A 22,629-nucleotide genomic window follows, 5' to 3' on the forward strand; every position below is an offset into this window, starting at 1 on the left:
CATAGCCACAACCTTCATAGAAGGTAAAACCTTGGTAAAAACATACAGAATCATGGTGGATACTGCTTTGTTTAGCCACCCTACTGTTAATAGTACTCTGTCTCTCAAGGCATGCATTGGAAATTGGCAGTTTGAGTAAAGAATGATCTGTAAGTAACCCAATTCTTACTAGACACATAGCATGTGCCACAGAACAGTCATACAGAATAAACTTGACATTTAAGAGTACACTGAACTGTAAAATGGTCCATAGCCATTTTCCAAAGTGGGGCACTTTCCAGAGGTCATTGGAATACCTCTCCAAAGCCCCTTGTCTTAAACACTCAAATGGTGTTCACCCGTTTGGTCAAGTGACACTATCATTATCACCAACCTCACACACTTCCTCCTCACACCCACCTTGGCTGACCCCCAGACCAAACACAGAACCTTGACCCTGCAACATGCTCTGAGAGGTTACCCCATCGTCGCTCCTGCCAGCGGCCCCGCTACGTCTCTCGCAGTGGGCGCGGTGCCGCATGAAGCTGTCACGCCACATGAACTTCTTGCCGCAGCAGTCATAGGGCTTGTGCCCCGTGTGGGTCTTCATGTGCTCTGTCAGGTGGTGCTTCATCTTGAACTTCTTGGCGCAGACCGGGCAGTTGAAGGGCCGCAGGTCCAGGTGCATGTTGATGTGGCGGTCGCGCATGCTCTTGTGGGTGAAGGTCTTTCCACAGTGGCACATGAACACCTTCCCTGAACTCCCGCCACCACCCCCGTCCAGTCCATCTATGCCACCGCCCAAACCCCCCTGTGCTGACAAATGGACCGCTCCATGCTCCAGGTTTGTCCCTTTAAATGGTGCCCCAGCCATACCACCTCCTATTCCTATGGGTTGAGAGGAGTCTAAAGAGGATTGGCTGTACATGAGGATCTGGTTGCCTTGCATGTCTATGGGAAAGAGCTGAGCTCTAGCAGCAGACTGGACATGGCCTAGTAGGGCAGAGATGGCTCTGCCACCACTCTGACCAGCGCTGTCATGAAGGTGCTGTGGGGGAGTCTGGTCCATCAAACCACTGTCAAACTTGAGGTAGTCTTCAGAAGACTGGCAGTAATCCATCTATGAGAGAAAGTGATTCAGTTAGGTAACAATAAAAAAAAATACAGAAACTGACAGTTGTTGTCCTGATAAATTAGAATGGTAAGTAGCCACATACATTTTTTTACATTTTACATTTTAGTCGTTTAGCAGACGCTCTTATCCAGAGCGACTTACACTTAGTGAGTGCATACATTTTCATACTGGCCCCCCGTGGGAAACGAACCCACAACCCTGGCGTTGCAAGCGCCATGCTCTACCAACTGAGCTACACAGAGACACAGACGAACATTTCGCATCAAGGGTTTGACTAACCTGTGTCTCCATCTCATGGTCCGCTCTGCTACACAGCTCTCCAGACAGAGTCCTGATGTTAGATATGTTGAATGTCCTCTCCCTCTCCAACTCCAAATCTCTCTCCTCTTCCTCATCTGGCCCTTCCTCCCCTGACACCACGATCAGGTCATCGTCCTGGGGTCTCTCTGTCTTCACCACCACCAATTGCTTCCGGGGCATGATGCTGGGCTGGCTGTAGGTGGGTCGCTTCTGGAGAGGGGAGGCGTCCCCGACTTGGTAAGACGACACCCCGAAGCTGTCGCTGACGCCAAGCTCTTGGTCCGAGACAGAGGTTGTCCGTTTCCTCCTGCTGCTCCCTCGCTTCCTATGGTACAGGAGCTCTTCCTCCTCCTCTTCGATCAGGAAGGCTTCCTCGGCCCCAGAAGGGGTGCAGTAGCTGGGAGTGGCGTTCACGCCTTCCTGCCCTGCAGCTCCAGCTGCCGCCGCTCCCCCTCCCAAGTTGGCGTCTCTGGGGCTGAAGTAGTTGGTGCTGCTGGGAGACTGGCTCTCACTCAGGGATGGACGGCTGGGAGGGTGAGCGGCTGGCTGGGTGTTGCTTCCCCCTGCTTGAGCACTCACAGCCCCTAGGGAGCTTTCACTGCTACTGCATCCAGGGTTCCCCTGCGCTCCCCCAATGACCCCCTGTGCTGCGCTCCCACTCCCCACCACCCGTCCCTCTTTTAGGAGCTCTGTGCACTTGTCCACGATGTGCCACATCTGCAGCACGCTGCCCACGGTGAGGTAGTTGACGATGTCTTCGCGGAGCATGCGCAGCTGGCCCGTGTAGGCGCAGCTCAGGACGCTCTCGAACGCCAGCGGGTCCATGACGGCAGGGATGGAGACGGTGGACATGTTCTTCAAGAGCACCTGGTGGGGTTGAAGAGACAGTTAATGATGGCTGGCGTCGTCCCAATGCACAGAATCAAAGTTATCGATGTCAACTCTCACTTCAGTGCAGCAAGTTGCATAGCGCAATAGGCCTTGGACGAAAACCATCTACATGAGACACTATCAGAGTTAAACTAAGTTCAGTCTGGCTATGCAACGCGCCAGCAAGCAGAACAAGACACACACCTGGTCATGAAAGTAGGGTGAGGATGCAGCTAGCACGCAGCGGTGGCCGTTGAACACCTTCCCCTGGACCTGGATGGAGAGGTCACAGAGCTGGCCCTCCTCACGCTGCCGGTTCAGGCTGTCCAGTACAGACGCCTGGGAGTTTGGGAAGCACACCTGAACCACCGAGCCAGAGGGAGCACCTAAGCTGCTGCTGCTACAGCCCTGCCCCATTGACAGAGAATGCATCTAGGCTTTTGAAGAGATGGAAAGTTAAGTTTGTGACAGAATAAATCAGAGGACACATTATATGAATGAAAAAAATAAAAAAATAAAAATATGAAGTGGTGGATGAATGGTGTATATCCTTTCATTTACCTACAAGTAGGCAACAGTTTTCCTGAGATGAACCCTTTATTAGTGCCTATTAATACCTACCACAAAAAATTGTACAACCACATTCCCGAAACAGTAATATTAAATTGCTCTAGGTGGCCACTCAACCAATCAAGACTCCTTTAATGTAAGCTAAGCTTTACAAATCATAACCGATTCTTTATTATAATTGACTCAAATTTCTCTGAATGACAGACACCACCTTTTTGTTGGGGAAATGTTACAGCCTACAGATTGGTTCTATAAATCAAAGAAACTGTCAGTAACCAATTAATAAACGTAGTCTCTATTCTGTCACAAGCATAGCAAAATAACAGATTGCAATGCAATTAGTTAGCTAGGTTAGCACAGGCTTGCATTCAATTTAGCGTTCAGGAATTGTGTACAGGGGCCGTGCATTATCATGCTGAAACATGAGGTGATAGCAGATGAATGGCAAGACAATGGGCCTCAGGATTTGATGCATTCAAATTGCCATCAATAAAATGCTATTATGTTTGTTGTCCATAGTTTATGCCTGCCCATACCATAACCCCACCACCACGCACTCTGTTCACAACATTGACATCAGCAAACCACTTGCCCACATTACCTGGCCGGTTGGATGTACTGCCAAATTCTCTAAAATGATGTTGGAGGTGACTTATGATAGAGAAATGAAAATTAAATTCCCTGGCAACAGCTCTGGTGGACATTCCTGCAGTCAACATGCCAATTGCATGCTGCCTCAAAACGAGATATCTGTGGCATTGAGTTGTGTGACAAAACTACATATTTTAGAGGGGCCTTTTATTGTACCCAGCACAAGGTGCACCTGTGTAATGATCATGCTGTTTAGTCAGCTTCTTGAGATGCCAAACCTGTCAGGTGGATGGATTATCTTGGCGAAGGAGAAATGCTCACTAACAGGGATGTAAACAAATTTGTACACAAACATTTGAGAGAAATAAGCTTTTTTGTGCATATGGAACATTTCTAGGATCTTTTATTTCAGCTCATGAAACATGGGACCTACACTTTACATGTTGCGTTTGTATTTTTGTTGTGTATATAATGGGATGCACATATCTCTGCGCTAGGCGGGAAGGCAGGCGACAAGCTTAGGTCTGCATATTAAACCCATAGAAACGCATTGGGCTTATTCTGAATGTATTTAGGGGCATCGCCTCTTCCTCTCTGATTAAATTGTATTTCAGCTTAACCTCTGCAACAGATCTGGAATACAACATTATCAGACCAAATAACCTCTCTCTTTAGCAGGGGCGATTTTAGCATGTACATCTTGGTGGGGCAAACAATCGTAAAAAATAAGATTAAAAATATGCATGACAGCAAACCCACAACACAACACTAAACAATACATTCATTACACTATAACAGTGACAAACTGTGCCCACATAAAGCTGTACCAACAGCAGAGCTTTCTTTTCAGCACCATGGAGTGAATCCTTACCACTGCTACACCTGGCTATCAGTGGAGCCTTGTCTGACAGCGAAACAGTTCTTCAGCCTCATTGAAAAACATAGCTGATATGGCTGACTTGCTTAAAATGTGGTTTTGACTGTCAATTGAGATGTACAAACTATGGCATAAGGGAACAACGAGCGGATAAGAGGCAATCCATAATTTAGCTTAAGACATTAATGAGCGAGCTAGGACTGATGTAGTCAATAACTAAATGTATTTCTTCAGCATTTTTGAAATGTAAAGCGACAGAATTCAGAACACGGGCCGTTCTTACAGTGTTCTCCCTGTACACAAAGTCAGAACCGTAGGATAAATAAAGGGGGCATATAAGCAGACAATGAAAGCTCTTACAATATTCGATGATTACATTTCTCTAAAACAGGCTATAGGCTACATGTACACCACCAAGTCAGAACAGTAGGCTAAGTTGAGGGAGGAAAGGGACCCAATTATTAGGGTGAGGCACATGGGATACTAACAGCTTACTACACAACATACACTTAGTATTACTTTCTTAGTTATAGTATACATATCTCCCTGGCATATTACATCATGTATGCAAAGGATACAATACACTTTTGGACTCACCTTGTTGTGCTGTGCTCACTTGAACAGGAAGGTGGCACGGCGGTCCTTCTTGTGGGCTCTAGAAAGAGGCCCGAAATCCCGACTTAGAATTCAGAGTCCGTATTTTCCCAGTCGAGTTTTATCTGAGTTTCCAGTTGTTTTGAACGTGGCAGAAGTCATGCTGGATTGGCAGCAACGTAGTGACCCCTACGCTCCGTATTTTCTGCTGGCTGCCCCACCACCACACAAAGCACTCAGCTAGGCTGAAACACCTGCATTTTGAAGCTGCCTTACTCAAGAAAGCAAAAAAGAGACCATGTTTACAGCTTTATTAACAAAAATACTTAAACAAAACATCAGTCAGTTGATTTACAACAACTGTAAATTGACTGTTGTCAACAATGACATTTCCCCCACAGGATGCAACCTCAACTAGCCGGTGCCCCCCGCACATTCCCCAGAGGCAGACAGCTTCCCGGAGACCCTGAACTGTCACTTTAGCCTCCCTACTGTCACTTTATTTTACTTCTGCTCTTTTTTTTCTCAACACATTTTTGTTGTTGTTTTATTTTTACTTTTTTTGTTTAAAATAAATGCACTGTTGGTTAAGGGCTGTAAGTAAGCATTTCACTGTAATGTCTGCACTCGGCGCATGTGACCAATACAATTTGATTTGATTTGATTTACTTCCGGTTAGCTGATGCTGTGCCAATAACACAATCCTTCACCTGCAACAGAATAAATAAACAGTTATAAAAATGCCATTGTTATTCAGATATTTAAACAAAATATGCACAGCATATGAACATGTTCCTGAGTGAATTGTATGTGGTGTTAAAAAAATTAAATAGTGTGAGGCCACTCTGACCTTTCTGGCAAACCACAGAGAGTTCAGGGTCTCCGGGAAGCTGTCTGCCTCTGGGGAAATGTTGACAAACATCAAGCTAGAAGAGCAGAGACAAAATGTTACATACTTTGATCCGCTAATCACAACCCCAAGCTTAAAATAACAGTCCATTAACAAGACTAATCTGCTCACAAATTCCATTTAAACTCATAACCCAACTTCAACTTACGTCTTGCTGTTTCCTCCGAGGCAGCTTTGGAGAAGGTAAGTCAGCTGTGAGTTTCTGTACGGGATAAAGCTCTCCTGGAATACAGACAAAGAGTGGGAGGGTAAGTGAACGCAATCAAGCTATAACTTACAAAGCACCCGTAACGCCATAAACAAGCCACCAGCCTAGAGGCATTGCTCTGTAAACATGTACCTTATTGGCCAGGGCGGCAATAACAATCCCAAGGTTGGTCAACGAGCCGTTGATGGCTGTCATCTCCTTGAAGCGGTCCCCTTGGGATTGGCTCTTCTGCACCCGCTCGCTGCCAGCCAGGTCCACCAAACACAGAGAGGCTGCAGACAGACACAGAAACAGTCAGGATTCTCATACCAGAATGCAGGTCAGACAACAGGATTATTATTTGTTCTCATTTAACATCTCAGCCTTTGTGTAGTTGCAGATGTACAAAACGCTGACATTTGCACTTGACATCTCTCCCAGAGTTCTCGCCCTCAATGTCAAGCTGGAACACCGAGTGCGAGCGGGAGGAGTGGTGGTTCATGTTGGTCCGGGCTGTGGATCGGTTCTGGTTGGCCAGTGCGATCAGTTTGCAGACCTGGATGGACATTTGGTAAAAATGGACACATTAGATTAGCCTATAGAATAGGGGATACTTTATTGCAGAGGGATTTGAACCACCACTACAGGTTTATCAGACAACTGCTCTACCTCCCTGTGTTTGACATGTAGGACAATTCAGGTCCTAATTGGGCAACAAAAATAAATAAAAGAGGCTACTTCGCATCATTCCTTTACCGTAGCACTATTGAGGTAATTATTATGCATTTACTGGTATGCATTTGTACATACCTATACTTTAATTCTACACAATTCGCTATGTCAATGGATAAGTGCCATCCAAATTACTTAAAGGTCGACTCAGCGAAACGATGTTGCCTCAAGCAGCACCGCAGATATTGCAATGAGCGAGATGCACAACTTTGCTTTCACACAGTATCTGTGTATGTGCACGGGTTCGCTTCACGCTTTTACGACGTGGTAGCCACGGGACCAAAACAGCGAATCGTCACTCTTAGTTGCGGAAATTTACCTACTAGGCAGTTTACTTTCTGCATCTACGTCATATCGCTGAGTCTACCTTTAAATCTAAAATGTACAAATAAAATGAAAGTCTAACAGTCAAATTTAGGATAAAATGAGTGTGGAGCCCACCTCATCCTCAGAGTTGACCTTCTGGTAGGTCAGATTGGTGACAGTGATCTCGTTTTTGGTGCTTTTGCAAATCTCATGCTCCGGTCTCTTGTTGGCCTTGCCAGTGTAGAGGAGATCACGCAGAGTTTCGTTGTAGATCTCAACGAAACTGGCAGTAAATGTAAACTGGGGGGGGAAAATTGCCGAAATCCAGTCATAAAAAGGTTGATGTTGCAAGTACCATGCATTTACGCCAGCTTTAACTCATTCCACTTAAATAACAAATGGGAAATATACAGTATAATCGGATCTGAAAACCAGAAATACATAGATACAGTAAATGTCAAATAAACTAGTTCAAATTCCCTGTTCACTCTAATAGAAATGTTCAGCTACCACTCATACTGATGAAAACCAATGGCGTCATCAGTACCTGCCATCCCTGCTCCCGCAGTTTCTTGGAGGCCTAGAAGATGTGCTGCACGGCCCGGGGTATGACCCCACGCATGTCCTCCATCTCACCACCCTCCATGGTGTAGGTTTTGCCACTGCCTGTCTGGCCGTAAGCAAAGCAGCAGACGTTGTAGCCGTCCAGGGCTGACTGCACCAGGAGGGAGATCTCCTCAAACACATCCTTCTGTGGGATGGAGGGCCCAAACACCCGGTCAAAGCTGAAGTTGTAGCTCTTTTGGGTGTCTCCGGAGCGCCCTGTGTGAGACTACGTGGGAATGGGGAAGTGATTATTTTTTTGCCGTCTTTGACACTTAAGATTAGAGGACCACACTGAAAAACATACAATTACCTAAACAATGACCCATTTCAAGATTGTGCTTCAGGTGTGTGATTGTTACCTCTTCAGTCTTGGCCAGTGTGAGAGCCTTGTTGTCGTGGGCCAGGAGCTGAATATGGTCACTCTGTCCGCCGGTCTGCAGGGGGCGCACTCTGCAGAAAACTCTGATGTTTCCCTATAGAAATAAGAGAGCGAGCGGTAAGTCTTGTTAGTTTGAGAAGAACATTGCAACTTTTTGTTCCTCTGTCATGAGCTGCAATGGACAGGGGCCTATCTAACGAGAACATACAGTATGTTTGAAGCAGAAATATAAGAAAGAAAAAACTAATTCAATAGGCTCTAGATAATTTAATTTTATGCAATACAATCATATCTTCAGGGAATTGAGCATTCCCCCTACTGAAAGGCCCCCCTTGCCTTGAGCTCTTGGATTGCGTTGTGGAGCCCCCTGCGTTCCATCTCTCTACAGTGAATCTCGTCTGTGTGGCGGGCCACAGTCTCCTCCAAGTTGCGGACCGCGTCCTGGGTCTCCATCAGGGTGGTCATGCAACAGGAGAAACAGGAGCCCTGCATAGAGAGCTGGGTCTGGTAGAAAGAGATATGTCAGACACTGATGCACTTAAAACCAAAATCTTGGCCTGCAATGGGGGCTGGTGACGAGCCGTAATGGCAGTGGGTTTGAATGAGGCTGGACCAAAGGGCTATGCCAGACTTCCTTAGATATTACTGACCAAGGAGCAGAGGCACGTTAGAAAACCAGCCTGCCTCATTCAATACAGCTATACACCATTCATCTCATGCCACAGCAGTCAAGGTGATCCATTGTCACAATGAGTAAGCCTGTCTGCCATTTCACTTGTGGGAGAACATGTTCTACCTTCACACTGTGAAGCTCAGCCTCCAAACTCTCCCTCAAGCCCAGAATAACTTTGTGCTCGTCGGGGAGGTTGCATAAGGTCTTCTCCGGGGAGGCCTTCTCACTGGACACAATGGCCAGCTGCTCTTTGACACCAGACAGGGCAGCCAGCTCCAGCTCATACTGGCTGCAACACAGTAAAACTGGGTAAGATTGGCAAACACCAGAAGGACCAAAAGTTATTATTTCAGTACTACTGGCTAAACGCATGCATAAAGTTATGACTAGTTTAGGACTCAAGAAAGGCAAGAAATCATGTAAGCTATTGTAGTGTACGTTATTCGCAGGTGTTACCGTCAATGAAGGAGTCTGCCTAGGCGGAATCGGGTTCAAAGGCCTTTATTCAAACCACGAGGTTCCAGCGTAAGTACAGACACATAATGTCTGGAGAACCAGACCCAATTAAATCCTGCTGAATTCTAACTCTTCGTCATTGCTCCCCCCTTTATATAGCCCAAGAGTTGACTGGCTCCCTCTACTGTTCAATTCCCCGTACTCACTTCCTGTCTGTCATATGTGACGTCACGCTAAAACCCTCCCTCTGGATAACAATAATCAACCTTCCATTTCTTCATGAAAAAACATTTAACAAAGACATAATTCTAATACACTACATATTCCCCCCTTCGAGACAAAACTAAAAAGTCTCGACAACAATAGAATTATGACTAGTAACAATTTATCTTATTGAGTATCTTTAACCTTAAACCAAAAACATTCTTCTCTAGAGTGTAAATACCTTTCTATGAAATAACTGTTTATGAAGTGTGAATACATTACTATGACATATGAAGAAATCTGTATGGAGTGTAAGAGCGAAAAACTGTCCGGCAGCCATCTTTTCAGATATCCATCCATCAATCAAGACAGTAAAATTCTCTCACGGTTCCTCTGCCCCAGGCAACCACCGTCGGTACTCCAGATAACCTCATAAACCATGTAAATACATTTGAAACTATAATACAATTAACTACACATGTAAGCCCCTGTAAACAAAATCCTATCCAGAAATATCCATTTGTACGGCTGGTCAACCCATCGAATCGTACAATGAATCTCTCCCTTCCTAACCCTTCTGTCCCTAAACCCCATCTAAATAAACAAAAGCATCTAAGATCCTCATCTGCATTCAATAACATCAAACATCATTCTACTAAAATCAATACCTAAGAATATGACACAATTATGTACTACACATGTCTATATTTCATTGCAAACACTGGAATGTAGTCCACTACACTTCATCTCCTTGTAGTGTCCTCTTCCAATGGAGTTGTTGATGATGGAATCAGCCACACCCTCCTTTTTCATCTCCTCCAGTCATATTGTCTTTGTTTGAGTATTTGAATCTCCACATGTCATCCAAATGCTTCTGGAAGAAAAAGAAAAAGACCAAACAGTATCTTTTCCAAAAACACTTTCAAATCAAACATCAATATCCACTAAGACTATAAAACTGATATATAAATGATGCATGAATCACCTAAACCCATTGCCCCCTTGATTCATAAATCATACTAAAAATCACACTAATATTGAAAAAAAATAATTGAAAAATGATCAAATAATTAAAAAGGATATTTATCCATCAGTAGTCCCTCTAGATCCCCTTGTCCATCTTCGTCCAGATCAGGAACAATCAACAACGGCATCTGAGTGTTGTCTCCAGGCATCACAACACCGACCCATCTTAATATCATAGCTTTTGCAAAAGTCAGTAACAAAGTACAAAAGCAAAACATGACACACAACGCTATCAGAGCTGCGACTAAAATCTGCACCATCACTGCCCCTATTGGACCTAACTGATCTTGCAACCAAGACTTCGCTGACCATCCAGCTTTCTCAGATCTTCCAAATGCATCCCTGATATTCTTCAAGGCATCGATAACACTCGTGATATTATCTGTACTATCTGGGATGAAAGTATAACAATCATCCCCCGTCAGATTCATAGCCAAACATAAGCCACCTTGTCTTGCCAAAATATAATCAAGAGCCATGTCATGCTTCAACAACGTCAGTCTGTGACTTCTTTGAGTATTTGACAGAAGGTGAAACCCTCTTATTGTTTCATTCGCAAAACCCTGCAAAGTATATGTAATATTATCAATATGATCTGCTAGAAATGTTACACCATACCATGGAAAAAGACCAAGTCCCCACTTTTCTCCCAGACTTATTCTCCAATGGTAGGCTTCAAGATTAGTAAATTTAGCCATGTCTCTTTTAACCCTATTTTCACCAGTAGTTTCTGATTGATTTGTGGTCGGTGCTACTCCTCTTTTAATTGAAAAAACCTCATATGGAAGCTTCAACGTTGACATGTAACAACATCCTTGCCATCCATAGGGTAAGAATATATATGCTTTATCACCACAAACCCACCAAATATCTCTAAAATTCCCAATAGTTACATTCATAGTGAAAAATTGATCTGTCACCAACAAAGTCCTTCCGTTCTTACTACCTGGTGCATAAAAAGTTACATTATATTGGTCTTTCATCTTGGGCATACTACTCAAAGTCATCATATTATCATCACAATCTGATAACCCCATGAACATACCATTTACCTCATCTGTATTATTAGAACAAACACAACTTTCAGCCCTCACTGCTCTCACCTCAAATGCTTCAGGAAGCGCTGTCACCTCACTTTCTTTATCCTTCAACATATTCACATAGGGAAATTCAATTAACCAAGAACACTTCTTTCTAGGCTGAAACAAATGTATTGACAACGACATGTTTTTATCTTTCAATGCCCGTTGATGATACAACATCCATATCAACGCATAGGCCTGACACCCACCCGACAACGGTTGCGCAATCGTCTGTAAAATTGAACCCCACGTCTCTGGTGCTGGAATTCTCAACAGACATGGACCCTCAAGATTCCTAACTGATCTTACAGCATGAGTTAACTGCTGGAACCAAAGATTTCTCCCTGCCCATTGATCTTTAATTTTCAAAACAGCCGAATCAAAACCATATGCTTTCCATTTAGCATCTCTTTTCCTTACCGAGCGGTATTGATCCGATGTATCTTCTGATGTTAAGTTGACCCCAAAGAACTTCTCCTGTATTTTCATTATATTATCCTGTACTATTTCAGATGAACCTAGATTGTTTTCTACCACTATTTGTTGAGTAATTTCTGTTACATCGTTTACTTTTTGAACAGTTGTTGTTGTTGTCGGTATCATACCTCCTACATTTGTTATTGCCGTCGTACCCTTAAATTTTTCCACAGTTACCATTAATGTCTTTTGTTCTAACATTGATGCTGACACTATTGGATCCCTTGTAATCGAATGCGATATATTTATGGCTTTACCCACTGTCAATGTTGAAAGAGTTAAATTGCTTCCCATTGTTGTTCTAACAGACTGACGTGTTGGTGTTATTGTTGTTACTTCATTCCTAGTTTTCGTAACGTTTTGGTCTGACTTTTCTCCTAACTGGTCTAGGCCTATTTTGTCCAACCGAATCACTAGCTTCTCCTTTAACAGAGTTGCCCTTGGTGATATTTGATGCTTCACATCTCGCTGGAATATTCCCTGTTGCTTCTGGGACGTATTGGAAATCAATTTCCCCAAATCCTCCTTCCTTTCCACCCCCTGCATAGTCATCTCTGGCATCATCAGAAATGTCACCATTATCAACGTTAACCCCAACATTGACAACCTCTCCCTCTTCCTGTTCTCCCCTATCTCCATCCTCTCTCTCTCCGCGTGGCCCCTCTTCTGGAGGTGCTTTAACACAATGTGACAAATGATACCACGTAGGAGATCCCTTAACCTGGACAGCTGTTCCAGTACTACGAACCACTTCAAATGGTCCTTCACGACGTTCGTGATACCACTTCCTTCTGAATACCTTTACGAATACTTTGTCTCCCGGTTGTACTGTATTCCTCCTATCCTCCTCAAGCTCCTTCTGCACCTCTTCTTGTCTTTGCCTGTCAGAAACATATGTGGACAACTTTTTATGAAAATTGGCCATATATGTAACGTACGCTCTCATTTCATCTTCCAACAGGGCCAAACTTGGACCCTTTCCACTTGTTCGTAAACAAGGCGTTGGCATCCTTCTTCCTGTTACCAACTCATGGGGTGTCATACGTAAATCACGTAACTCACTTGAGCGACACACCATGAGTGCTAAAGGAAGCGCCGCTATCCAGTTTAAACCTGTATGTTGACAAATCTTCACAATGCGATTTTTCAAGACACCGTTCATTCTTTCACACATCCCCTGACTTTGTGGGTGATAAACTGCTCCAAGACGTTGCTTAATTCCCAATTTTTGCAACATCAATTTTACTGATTTATCCACAAATTCTCTTCCATTGTCTGAGGATATTCGATCGGGTAATCCCCACCTGCTTATGACTTCTCTACATAAGAACTTGGCAACCGACTGAGCATCCTTACGCTTGGTTGGACAAGCTTCCGTCCATCGTGAAAATCTATCTACAACCACCAACATGTATCTTTTCCCCCCAACTGGTTGTATCATATCAACAAAGTCAATGACCAACTCACGCATAGGACCCCTTGGTGTAGGAATGTAACCTGGATGAACAGGTATCCCTCTTCGAACATTATTTTTAAGACAGATAGTGCACCGTCCTATCAAATAATCAATTTGTTCAAACAAATATGGAGCCCAAAAACCATATTCCTTTGTGATCTTTCTGTGAACCTCCCCTCTCGCAACATGAGCTAAGCCATGTGCTTCTTGAATCATCAGACCTAAGAGGTCTAGAGGCGCTACTATCAACCCCTCATGGTTTCTCCACAGACCAGTAGCATCTTTGACCGCTCCTCGGTCTAGCCATAGCTGTTTGTCGATCATAGAAGCGGCTTCTTGCATCAAAATTACATCTCGAAGCGTAATTTTGTCTTCCAAGTCCACTACATGAGTGACCAGCAAAACTTTCCCCAATTTATCCGCTCCTGCGACGGCTTTTGCAGCTTCATCAGCAGCTTTGTTCCCTTGTGTCACTCTTGACATATCTGTCTTGTGAGCTGCACACTTAGCTATCGCTATCTCTGTAGGCTTCATCATAGCATGCAACAATCTCATGATTTGTGCATGATGTTGTATCGGAGAACCATCCGATTTCTTGAACCCTCGACCCTTCCATACCGCCCCAAACAAATGACATACACTATGTGCATATGCTGAATCAGTGTATATGGTTACTCGCTTACCTTCCGCTAACAAACATGCTTCTGTTAGCCCCACAAGTTCAGCAAGTTGTGCAGACGCAGGCTGTGGTATTACTTCAGCCTTTTCAACCACAAATCCCGTCCCTCTGCCTCTAACTACTGCATAACCAGCACATAACTTATCTCCTACCCGATAGCAAGACCCATCCGTCCAATACTCCAGGTCTGCTTCACGTAATGGAAAGGCTTGTAAATCTGATCGAAGCCTCGAATATCTCTCTGCTTCTTGGACACAATCATGTGGCTCACCATCCTCGGAAGTTGGTAAACTCTCGGCTGGATTTACTGTATCACATCTCACAAGAGTGACATCCTCCTGCTCTAAGAGTCTATGATAGTCTCTGAGCCTAGGCATTGTCAATGTATACTTCCCATAGTTCAAAAGATTTCTGAGACTATGATGAGTAAGAATTGTTACGGGGTAGCCCATCGTGACCGATGATGCTTTGTCATACATGGAATATACCCCCACCATTGCTCTGTAGCACAGTGGTAACCCTAGTTCTACCTCTGAATAAGCAGTAGAGTAGTAAGAAATAGGCTGAGGATTCGTCCCCATGCCTGTCGGTTGACAAAGAACCGCGCATGCATATCTACCTCCAGTAGAAGTAGACACATATAGCAAAAAGTTCCTTGAATAATCTGGTAGTGCAAGTGCAGGTGCCTCCTGCAACCTCTGTTTGATAGTTTCAAATGCCACATGACCTTCCAGTGTCCAGGAAAGATTGCTATGAAGTTGACCACTCTCAGTACCCCTCACCATAGCCCTCAACGGTGCCATCAAACTAGTATAACCCTCTACCCAAGCTGAGGAATAACCAGCAATACCCAGAAATGTCATCATTTCTCTGACTGTTCTAGGTTTTGGAGCCTTACGAATAGTTTCCACCTGCTTGTCTGAAATGTTTCTGTGGCCATGAGTTATGTTCTGACCTAAATATACAACCTTCTCCTGACAATATTGCAGCTTTTTCTGTGACACCTTGTGCCCCTTTTCTGCCAATACCTGTAGTAATTTAATTGAATCCCTATGACATGTTTCCTTATTTTGTGAGCAAAGCATTATATCATCCACGTACTGAATGACAGTGCTCTGCAATATCTGATCTATCCCTACCAAATCTTCCTTCAGTACTTTATTGAAGATATGCGGCGAATGCCGGTACCCCTGTGGCATTCTATTGTACTCATAGAACTGTCCCTTATATGTGAACCCAAATAAATCCTGACTCTCTACACTAAGTGGAACACTGAAAAATGCTCCACATAAGTCCAGTACTGTAAAATGTGTCGCATCCGGAGGAACTTGAGCTAACAAGGTATGAGGATCTGGCACGTCTGCTGGAAAGTCAATCACTATTTCATTTACTGCTCTCAAATCATGAGCTACCCGATAACTTCCATCTGGTTTCTTTACAGGCCACAAAGGTGTGTTACTCCGAGGGTGTTTTGTTGTCTTTAAAACCCCTACTGTCGAAAGTCCATTAATTTGCGGTTCAATCCCTTTGATTGCTTCCTCTGTCAATGGATATTGATTTTTCCATGGAGGTTTGGCTCCTGGTCGAAGTTCAACCTTCACAGGTTGGGCTGATTTCACAAGTCCAATATCAGTACTATGTTGAGACCACAATCCTTCTGGAACTTGTTGCAACATCTCCTCTTTCATAGGGTCTGAATCAATCTTCATATTGCAAATAGATTCATGTGTCATTCCTACAGCCTGTGGCTCCCCTTGTCCTTGAGCCGAAATCATTATTTTGAGAAATCGTTGATCTTCACTTCTCCAGATCGCCAAATTTTCTTTCGTTGGTCTGAAAGTAAGTCTCTCTGCTTCTGTCATCATTTCTCCCATTTGCTTTTGCTCATAGCCTTCTGAAACCAACAAGGTAACATGTGGCACACTCTTCTCAATATCAAATTCTTTATTCAGATAATCATCTGTGTTTATCTTCATAGCTGCTCCTTGTGGTCCTAAAATAATGCAACTTGAGCTAAGTTGAACATTCTTCGGTTGATGACTCAACCATTCCTCTGATTGTGGTTGAGCCGCCTTCTTGAAATACTTAAGCGTACAATGGAATGGATATTCCGGAAGCTTTGCATCCGGCATATTTGCAACAATAAATCTTTCCCATATCTTAGCCTGTTTCATAAAATCTTCACTGAGATTTCCAATCCAGAATACTGAAGACGAATCCATCTCCGTCATCATCGACAATTGGTAAACCTTTTCCTTTGGCATTTCTATCAGACAGCCGTCTGATGTACATCTGATTGTACAGTTCAACTTACACAAGGCATCTCTTCCCAATAATGCCACAGGTGTATGTTCTGATACCAGTATGGGTATTGTAATTTTCTGATCTTTATAGCAGAGCTCAATTGGTTCCGTAAGCGGAATCAGCTGTTTTACTCCCTCAAATCCGATTGTCCTAACGAGTTGATTGGACATAGGGAGATGTGTAGCATCTTCAGGTCGAACACAGGTGAACGCAGCTCCGCTATCCGCCATTACTTCCAATGATCTGTTGTTTATTTTCACCTCAATTGTTGGATCTCTTTCCGATCCTGACGCTACCAGCTGACACCCCCCTTTCGGATCATCTAGGCACCTCTAGAATCCTTGCTCCGGACCCCTGTAGGGGTTCACCGGTCCTCCAAATGCTCTTGCCTGCCCCCGGTATCCTCCTCTAAAATTCCCTCTATCTCCTCCTGACGAATTGCACTCACGGGCCCAGTGACCAACATGTCCACAAGTAAAACATGCTTCTGAACGTAGCTGGAAGGATGGCTTAGATCTTCCTCTTCCTCCGAAGTCTTCTCGTCCTCTTCCTCTCCAATTCTGTGTCTGTCCAGACATTGGCTGTGGGTATGAGTTAACTGGTGCCGCCATTGGTGGCTGGTACAATTGCGGTTGGAACTGTTCTGGTGGAAGCTGTGGCAGTGCTTGTTGGTTCGGTGCACACGGACTCTGCATAACCAAAGCTTGTTTCTTATCTTTTTTATTCTCTCCCAGTTGTATTAGATTAAGTTTCCGGAGAGTTTCTTCGTCCTGCTCTTTCTGGTTGATTTCCTTCTTCCTGTACAGATCCACTTGATGAGCTATGTGATCGGTATAGACCCCTTTGGTCATGCTTCCAAGTCCAACCACTTCTGCTAGTTTGCTTCTTACTGGTGCGGGCAGTCCCATTTGCAGTTTAGCCCTCAAAATTGACTGCTCAATTTGACTCACATCTGGATCATTTCCAGTAATATTTCTCCACACTTGATGAACTCTTGACACATAGGCTCTCGGATTTTCTTGTTGTCCTAGTGGGTCAATCAGAATATTATCAGGATGCACATTCGTTGGAAATGTATCTTTCAATGCTCTCCACAGACGATTCCTACTTGCAGCCAGCAATTCAGGATCGTTCACTGCCGTCCCAACATATCTCATGAGTCCAGCCCTCTGGAAGACTTCTTCCATATCTGGAATCCCAATGAGATTAGCCAACAGTCTCTTAACATCTCCTATAGCAGACTGTGTTCCCACCGTAATTTCTTCCAATTTCGAAATCCAAGGATAGGCCCCATTCTGAAGAATAGGCAACTTCTCAAGTATGTTTTGACCTCGAATGATAACTGGTGCCATTTTGCTTGTGGTATCCTTCCTTGGCCTTAATGCATATTTGGTCTCATCTTTTTCAGATTCTCTTCTCAACTGTCTCTCCTTCCGTATGGTCAGCGTCTGGAGTTCTTCCTGTAGCTCTCTTACTTCTCCTGCAGTCCTTGCACTCTTCAGTTGTGATAAGCATTGATCTATATCTTCTTCCATATCTTCTGCAACAGTCTTTGCAGGATAAACTCCTTTCGAATACGCAGCACCTTCAGTCCTCTCTTTATCGCTGTCTTCATCTTTGCTTCCCTCAGCACTCGAATCTATTGTATCCTTCTTCTTCGAATCTTCCTCAGCACTGTAATATCTTGTATCCTTCTTCTTCAAACCTTCCTTAGCACCGTCATATCTTGTATCCTTCTTCTTCAAACCTTCCTTACCCCTTCTCTCCGTTCTGGCCAACCTCCGTTTGATGACCGGATCATACCCACCCATGATCCCCTCTAAATCACTCTGATCATCATCGTCCTCCTCCAGTTCCATCCTACTTAACCTCATACCACCCTTAGTTTTCGGACTTCTCGTTTTCTTCCCACCTTTAGTTCTTGGATGCGTCTTTATGGTCGTTTCTGCTTGTCCTCTCTCTATAATTTGTTCATCCTCATCTCTGATGTAATAATCCCCCTGATGGCGGATTACTGGAAGTTGAGGATAAGCATCCCTAAGCTCAACTTCCTTCTCATACGGTGGGGGTCTTCTCGCCGAATCCGTATGTGAGAAAGGTATTCCGACCTCTACCCTCAGTTTCTCTGTCGACGTCTCTTCCTTTAGCTTCTTCTCCATACCTTTGCTTCCCTTGTCTTTGGTATCTTTCCTCAGTTTTTGTCCTTCATCTTCAAACAATTTAAGAACACCCAGCTCCCTTTGTCTCTTCTCTTTCCGTCGTTCCTTTTGTTTTCCCTTCTTCTGATCTGCCTTGTAAATTGACAGAAGTACTTTCATGATGTTGATAACATCCGGATTAAAAGTCCCTTCCTCTGGCCAGGGTTGTTCAATGTCAGGCCAACGTTTGTTCCATTTGCCGGATAATTTTGCAATACCCTTAACTAAAGGATTACTATGTTCGACTATATTAACTGGTGTAATAACTTTCATAGCCTTGCTATCCTTTCTCCCCATTGTAAGTCCTCTTTTATCTTTCTTTATTTTGAACTACTTATTTTAGCCTATGGCTTCCCCCCCCTTTAATTATTAATATAATCCAAACAACCCAAGATTTTTATTTTTATTTTTTAATTTTTTTTGAAATATGAAAATCAAAAAAAATTAAAAGAATTGAATATTTAAAAAAATACGAATATTTGAAAAATATGAATATTTAAAAATATGAATATTCAAATTTTTTATGAATAATCAAAAAACTATGAATATTTAAATAAAAATTTTATGAATATTAAAAATTATGAATACTTAAAAAATTATGAATATTTAAATTTAATCAAACAAAAATGTATCTTAAAAAAATTCAAAGATCCCCAACAAAAATCATTTAATTAAAATTAAACTTAACAACCCTGAACAATTATGAATTAAGACCAATCTTTACCTTTACACCTATTTTACCAATTAATCTATTAATGACCCACTTACCTTAACCCCTCCGGAAAGTGAATACCAGTAGTCAACTCCACAGCAATCCAAATAACATGGAACTTCAATCTACAACATTATCATCCCAATAAATTCCATTGTTTAATATGCACCCAAGTATTTTAATATCACAGAATAAAACAACATGCACCCAAGTATTTTAATATCACAGAATAAAAGACTTCCAATCTACTAACATACCACACCAAAAAAAGTCCATTGTTTAATATGAAGCCAAATATTTTAATATCACAGAATAATGTCAGGACCTGCTTTCCAATCAAATCCCCCAGTCAGGCCCAATAATGCACAGAGACCCAAAACTGTAACTTTTATTCACTGATCGGTCCGTTGCCAAGCATCTAAGAGAGTATCATTGCATCCAACATCCTGTGGAAAGATTTTGTAGACAAAAAAGTACTAGCCTGATTTTGGATGATCCTCTGCCTGCGTCACACCTTGTCACGTCACGTCACGCCGCGCACGTTAGCCTCTCTCTCCTTTGCTCCGTTCTATAGCCTCACATAGCCAGGAAAGAAAACAATACAGCCAAGCATTTAAAGTTTACACTTAACCAAGATATTCCCCACTCATATTTGCTACCAAACGGAACCCAGGAAGAAATAAATTTCTCAAAACATTTTAAAACCTGACCCCAAGAATAAATAAATCGCTCCAAACCTTTTAATTTAATTTTAATCCGTCATTCAAATCAATGCATTATACTTCGTCAACATATATTCAATTTATAAATTTACTACATCTCTACAAAGAGTTTAACATTCACATAACAGTTACTTTAACGATTTTAAAAGAGTCATGTTCCCCCCTCCTTTTCCCCTGAAAAGAAACCCCAAACAATCATATGACCTTACGCCACCATTTTGTTCCGTCGCCTCAGCACGACCGCATGTCGTAGCTCTCGCCCGGTAAAATCACACGCATGCGCACATCAATCACAACCACATTTTCACCTCCACGAAACGGATACCAGTCCAGCTGTACCTTTCGTTCCCCTCCTAGTCAAACATTTAACAGCGCTCACAAAACATACAACCTGACTTACAGACAGTGACAAATTTAAGAGACTGTAATCCATCCAATGGAATCTCTAAGGATATTCGTTAGCATGTAGCACGCAACACAATTAGCCTTAACAGTTAGCATTAGCTTAGCCTAAGGTACCCCGTGGCACAAAACCCAGTCAGCCTTTAGCCTTAAGTATTAACATTAGCCTTTAGCCTTTAGCATTAGCCACAATGTACCACGTGACCCGAACCATACAATCAAACCTTAACCACGAGGCACCACGTGGCCTGAAACAATCCAGCATTAACACCAACCTCCAGCCAACTGCAGCCTACCAGCTATACAAATGAACACCCCGCATTGCACCTTTAATTGATTACTGTTTCCTTTGCTCTAAATTTATTCTGCCGTGGGTATGACTATTTCAGTGAGCGATCCCCCCCAATGCAACTATCCCGTCGAACAGAGGTTGAGTAAGCAATCCCCAAGAAGTTTTCAACCAACCCTCAGTCCCAGACTGAACCTGAACACTCATACTGCATGTCCAGGATTTTGGCCCACCCTGATGGTCGCCCCGTTCCCAACGAGGTCTTATCTAATCCTGCAATGCTCTAACATTATATACGTATTTCAACCTTATTCTCTACCAATCCATGGTCCTAAACATGCTATTATTCCCCGTTTACTCATCAACCCAATTTAGAATATTTGTTATCAAACTCCTAATCAACAGTAACACCATACAACAACGACCCAAGCACTTTTAACTGTACACCGTCAAAGCCCTCTCCCCAATCCACGAAATTCCTAGTGCCCAAAGTTTGTGAATAATCTCACCTTTAGCCGGCTTAGACAGTAGTCAAATCGCGAATCCAGGAAAGGGACCAACAACGATGCAATCAATATCCCAGACGAGCCCCCATTTGTAGTGTACGTTATTCGCAGGTGTTACCGTCAATGAAGGAGTCTGCCTAGGCGGAATCGGGTTCAAAGGCCTTTATTCAAACCACGAGGTTCCAGCGTAAGTACAGACACATAATGTCTGGAGAACCAGACCCAATTAAATCCTGCTGAATTCTAACTCTTCGTCATTGCTCCCCCCTTTATATAGCCCAAGAGTTGACTGGCTCCCTCTAGTGTTCAATCCCCGTACTCACTTCCTGTCTGTCATATGTGACGTCACGCTAAAACCCTCCCTCTGGATAACAATAATCAACCTTCCATTTCTTCATGAAAAAACATTTAACAAAGACATAATTCTAATACACTACACTATAGGCCCACTTGTTTTGCTAAATCAATGATTTCCTTTGACGTTCCTTATGCAAAATAAGTCACTCTTTCCTGTGGTTACAATGCCCTTTCCCATGACTCTACACCTATTTTCACATAATGGTCAACCCTATGCATGTTCCTTGGCACTCTGCCTGAGCTGTGTGTGGAGTTCTTGTAGGTCTGAAGTCATCTGTGCTTCCTTCTGTCTGCTTGTAGCTACAGACTCCTTCAGACTCTCGTTCTCCTGGGCCAACGTTTTGACTTTGCTCTGGTAGTTGGAAATCTTGCCCTCCATGTCGGTAACTTTTCCCTTCACGTCCCATGCAGGCCGTCGTGAACGCCCAACTGCTGCTGTTGGTGCTAGGGAAACACATTCAACACCCTCATGTCTTAAGATATGGAAGATAATCTTTATGGATACAATATACAGAAAATGTGATTAAGGAAGGACCATGTGAAAAAAAGGGTACCTACCTGCTTTAGTGAGAGAGGCAATGGGCGGCTTCTGAAAACCTATTCGGGGTAAAAAAAAAGTCAGACAACATTGTGAAGAAATATTATAAAACAAGACAGTAGACTTACAAGGCTAGCTATTAATATCACATATATATACACACATTTCTCATGACACAGCATCTCACCTCTAGAGGGACCAGCCGCTATAGTGTCTGCTCCTGTAGGCCGAATCAGTTTGGCTGCTAAGAGAGAGATATAAAAAATATTTAAACACATACTGGTAATACAGAAAGACAGTGCTAAAACTATTAAAAACAAGAGGTGATGACATTGCCCAACCAGTCGTTGAAGTGTTTGAGGACACTCACCAACAGCTCGCTTGGGTGGAAGCCTTCTCATCTTTTTCTAAAGGAGAAAAACACATTTACTACTGGCAATTAAGGACATATTGGAAACAGAAGAACACATCTAACTTGTGTTTGTGGTGCATTTCTAAAGGAATTGAACATG

General features: G+C 43.2%; 2 protein-coding genes across 2 annotated transcripts; both read right to left on the minus strand.

Annotated features, from left to right (window-relative positions):
- Positions 1–346: 346 nt before the first annotated feature.
- Positions 347–2,716, minus strand: LOC311121628 (zinc finger and BTB domain-containing protein 22-like; the record flags this gene model as incomplete). The annotated part of the gene is made up of 3 exons (XM_084196090.1): positions 347–1,099; positions 1,394–2,281; positions 2,489–2,716. The coding sequence occupies 3 exons, from the start codon at positions 2,714–2,716 to the stop codon at positions 347–349; spliced, it is 1,869 nt and encodes a 622-aa protein (XP_084052216.1).
- A 2,865-nt stretch (positions 2,717–5,581) lies between these two features.
- On the minus strand, positions 5,582–22,629 carry LOC311121629 (carboxy-terminal kinesin 2-like; the record flags this gene model as incomplete). The annotated part of the gene is given in 15 exon segments (XM_084196091.1): positions 5,582–5,626; positions 5,767–5,842; positions 5,975–6,048; positions 6,167–6,306; positions 6,431–6,569; positions 7,187–7,351; positions 7,599–7,631; positions 7,635–7,883; positions 8,017–8,130; positions 8,373–8,540; positions 8,833–8,998; positions 21,816–22,023; positions 22,138–22,176; positions 22,305–22,361; positions 22,488–22,629. Coding segments are annotated over 15 exon segments (1,704 nt in total). The 5' UTR covers positions 22,519–22,629.

Source organism: Coregonus lavaretus (genome assembly GCF_964263955.1).
Source record: "Coregonus lavaretus genome assembly, contig: HAP1_SCAFFOLD_1788, whole genome shotgun sequence".
In the NCBI taxonomy this organism is placed as follows: Eukaryota; Metazoa; Chordata; class Actinopteri; order Salmoniformes; family Salmonidae; genus Coregonus; species Coregonus lavaretus.